Below are 2,766 nucleotides of genomic sequence, written 5' to 3' on the forward strand. Positions count from 1 at the left end.
GTGATAGCACAGAGAGTAGGGTGTTTGGCTTGCACGTGGCTGACCTGGGTTCGATTTCCAGCATGCCATATGGTCCCCTGAGCACCGCCAGGGGTAATTCCTGAGTGCAGAGCCAAGAGAGACCCCTGTACATCCCCAGGTGTGACCCAAAAAGCAAAGAAAAATATTAAAATTGAGTTTAAAATTTTAAAAAAAAAGATAATAAGAAATTTTCTTTCTTAATTATATTTTATATACATCTTTAACTATCAAATATACTACATTTTTTTCGCTAAAAAAAAAAGAAGTTGTGCTATCTTTCCTCCTATCCTTAATTTATGGAACAGATTTTAGAAATGCATTTCCTTTGGAAATGTCCTTTCTAGAAGCTTTTTCTTATTAAAATTCATAAGTGGCTTCAAATTTTTCTCCATCCTTGATGTTCTCTTCTAATAAAGTGAAACATGTTCTAGATTAAGATTCTCTTATAGGATAATAAATTTAATTAATAAAAAATTCTCTCATTTTCCCTAGGTGTGTGCATCACCCAGCATATTTGCCTACGAAGTACTCATCTTCAGAGAACCAAGCACTTTCACCCATATTTTATTCTCCAAGAGTGTAAATGTTCCTTTAATAGATAGATGATTAGTATATAAGTGAGAGAGAGGGAGGATAGATAATTTTGTTTATGAAACTTCTATCTTAAGACTTTTATCTAATCAAGAAACAAACTTATTTATTTAAAAGAAATATTAACAGAGTAGTATTGTAGAAAAATGGCTTAAAAATAGCAGAGCTATTTAACTCGGTCTTGAGGATTACAATCCACTAGATGAATATGAGTAGTAAAAGAGAAAAAAGTTTCGTGGGTGCTCGTAGGATCTAAACTCTTTTCCTGAGGACAAAGTGCAACTGAAAACCTTCCTCACTGGCCCATCACTTTTGCTTTGTGACATGTTCAAAAGGTGTGAATCTATAAAGTGAAACCTTGGAACTTCTATAATTAATAATCTTGTAAGAATTGACAAGATAGGCACCTAGCATATATATTCCTGGAGAAACATGGATGGAATTGGAAATATTACAGAACCTTCTGCCAATAATAATACATGCAATGACACTATTGATGACTTCCGCAATCAAGTGTATTCTACTGTATACTCTATGATCTCCATTGTGGGCTTTTTTGGCAATGGCTTTGTACTTTGTGTTCTCATAAAAACATGGAATGAGAATTCAGCCTTCCAAGTATACATGATTAATTTAGCAGTAGCAGATATCCTGTGTGTGTGTACATTGCCTCTCCGTGTGGTCTATTACGTTCACAGAGGTATTTGGCTCTTTGGTGACTTTTTGTGTCGCCTGAGCACCTATGCCTTGTATGTCAATCTCTATTGTAGCATCTTCTTTATGACAGCCATGAGTTTTTTCCGGTGCATTGCAATTGTTTTTCCGATCCACAATATCAGTTTGGTTACACAGAAAAAAGCAAGGTTTGTTTGCATTGGCATTTGGATTTTTGTGATTTTGGCCAGTTCTCCATTTTTAATGTCTCCACCTTACAGAGATGAGAAAAACAATACGAAGTGCTTTGAGCCTCCACAGGACAGCCAAGCTAAAAAGAATGTTTTGGTCTTGCATTATGTGTCATTGTTTTTTGGATTTATAATTCCTTTTGTTATTATAATTGTTTGTTACACAATGATAATTTTGACTTTACTAAAATCATCAATGAAGAAAAGTGTTCCAAGTCGCAAAAAAGCTGTAGGAATGATCATAGTTGTCACGGCTTCTTTTTTGATCAGCTTCATGCCATATCACATTCAACGCACTATTCACCTTCAATTTCTACTCAATGAAACTAAATCCTGTGATTCTGTCCTTAGAATGCAAAAGTCAGTGGTCATAACCTTGTCTCTGGCTGCATCAAATTGTTGCTTTGACCCTCTCCTTTATTTCTTTTCAGGAGGGAACTTTAGGAGAAGGATACCCACATTAAAAAAGCATTCTCTGTCCAGTGTGACTTATGTACCCAAGAAGAAACCTTCTCTTCCAGAAAAAGAAGAAGCACATAAATAGTTTATATCCATCACCAGTGCAAATCAATTAAGAGGTTTCCCTAAATAAGTATGTTCTCAAATAATTTACAATAAAATAAGAATTCAATTAATAATTTACAAATAAAAAAGTGTGAATATAAATGTACCTAATTCATGTATCCACATTATAAGAGGTTCTAGAGATAATTTAACTGTTAAAAATTCAGTCTACAATTTAAAACTAAATTATAATTGGTTTTATTATTTATTTAATGATAATAAAAGAATATTCATGTCTTAGTACTTTAAGAAAAGGGCCTGAGGGGCTGGAGCAATAGCACAGAGGGTAGGGCGTTTGCCTTGCACTCGGCCAACCCGGGTTCGATTCCCAGCATCCCATATCCGCCAGGAGTAATTCCTGAGTGCAAAGCCAGGAGGTAAGCCCTGTGCATTGCCGGTTGTAACCCAAAAATAAAAAAAAAAAAGAAATGGGCCTGAGATCAATCTTATCCCCAGTCAAATAAAACTTTACAGAGGATAAGTACTAACCTTTAGGCTTGTTTTTTCAATCTCATATTCTTCCTTGAACTCGTATCTCTGCTTTGTCCATTCTGGAGAAGCCCATGTTCTCTCTTGAATACACATTCCTCTATTTCTGTTCCCCCATGTCTTGCTAAGTAAATTTTGTGCAATAATAAGGATCTTAATTCACACCTAAAAGAAACCTAACCTTTGAAATAATAAA

The 2,766-nt window shown here is 34.9% G+C and overlaps 1 protein-coding gene across 1 annotated transcript; it reads left to right on the forward strand.

Moving 5' to 3' along the window:
• Nucleotides 1-1,044: 1,044 nt before the first annotated feature.
• Nucleotides 1,045-2,061, forward strand: CYSLTR1 (cysteinyl leukotriene receptor 1). Its single transcript, XM_004611637.2, has one exon. The coding sequence runs from the start codon at nt 1,045-1,047 to the stop codon at nt 2,059-2,061; it is 1,017 nt and encodes a 338-aa protein (XP_004611694.1).
• Nucleotides 2,062-2,766: the final 705 nt, after the last annotated feature.

This window comes from Sorex araneus, chromosome X (genome assembly GCF_027595985.1).
Source record: "Sorex araneus isolate mSorAra2 chromosome X, mSorAra2.pri, whole genome shotgun sequence".
Lineage (NCBI taxonomy): Eukaryota > Metazoa > Chordata > Mammalia > Eulipotyphla > Soricidae > Sorex > Sorex araneus.

Coding starts and splice junctions, on each gene's coding strand:
- CYSLTR1 (XM_004611637.2), top strand. CDS start 1,045: ATGGATGGAATTGGAAATATTACAGAACCTTCTGCCAATAATAATACA.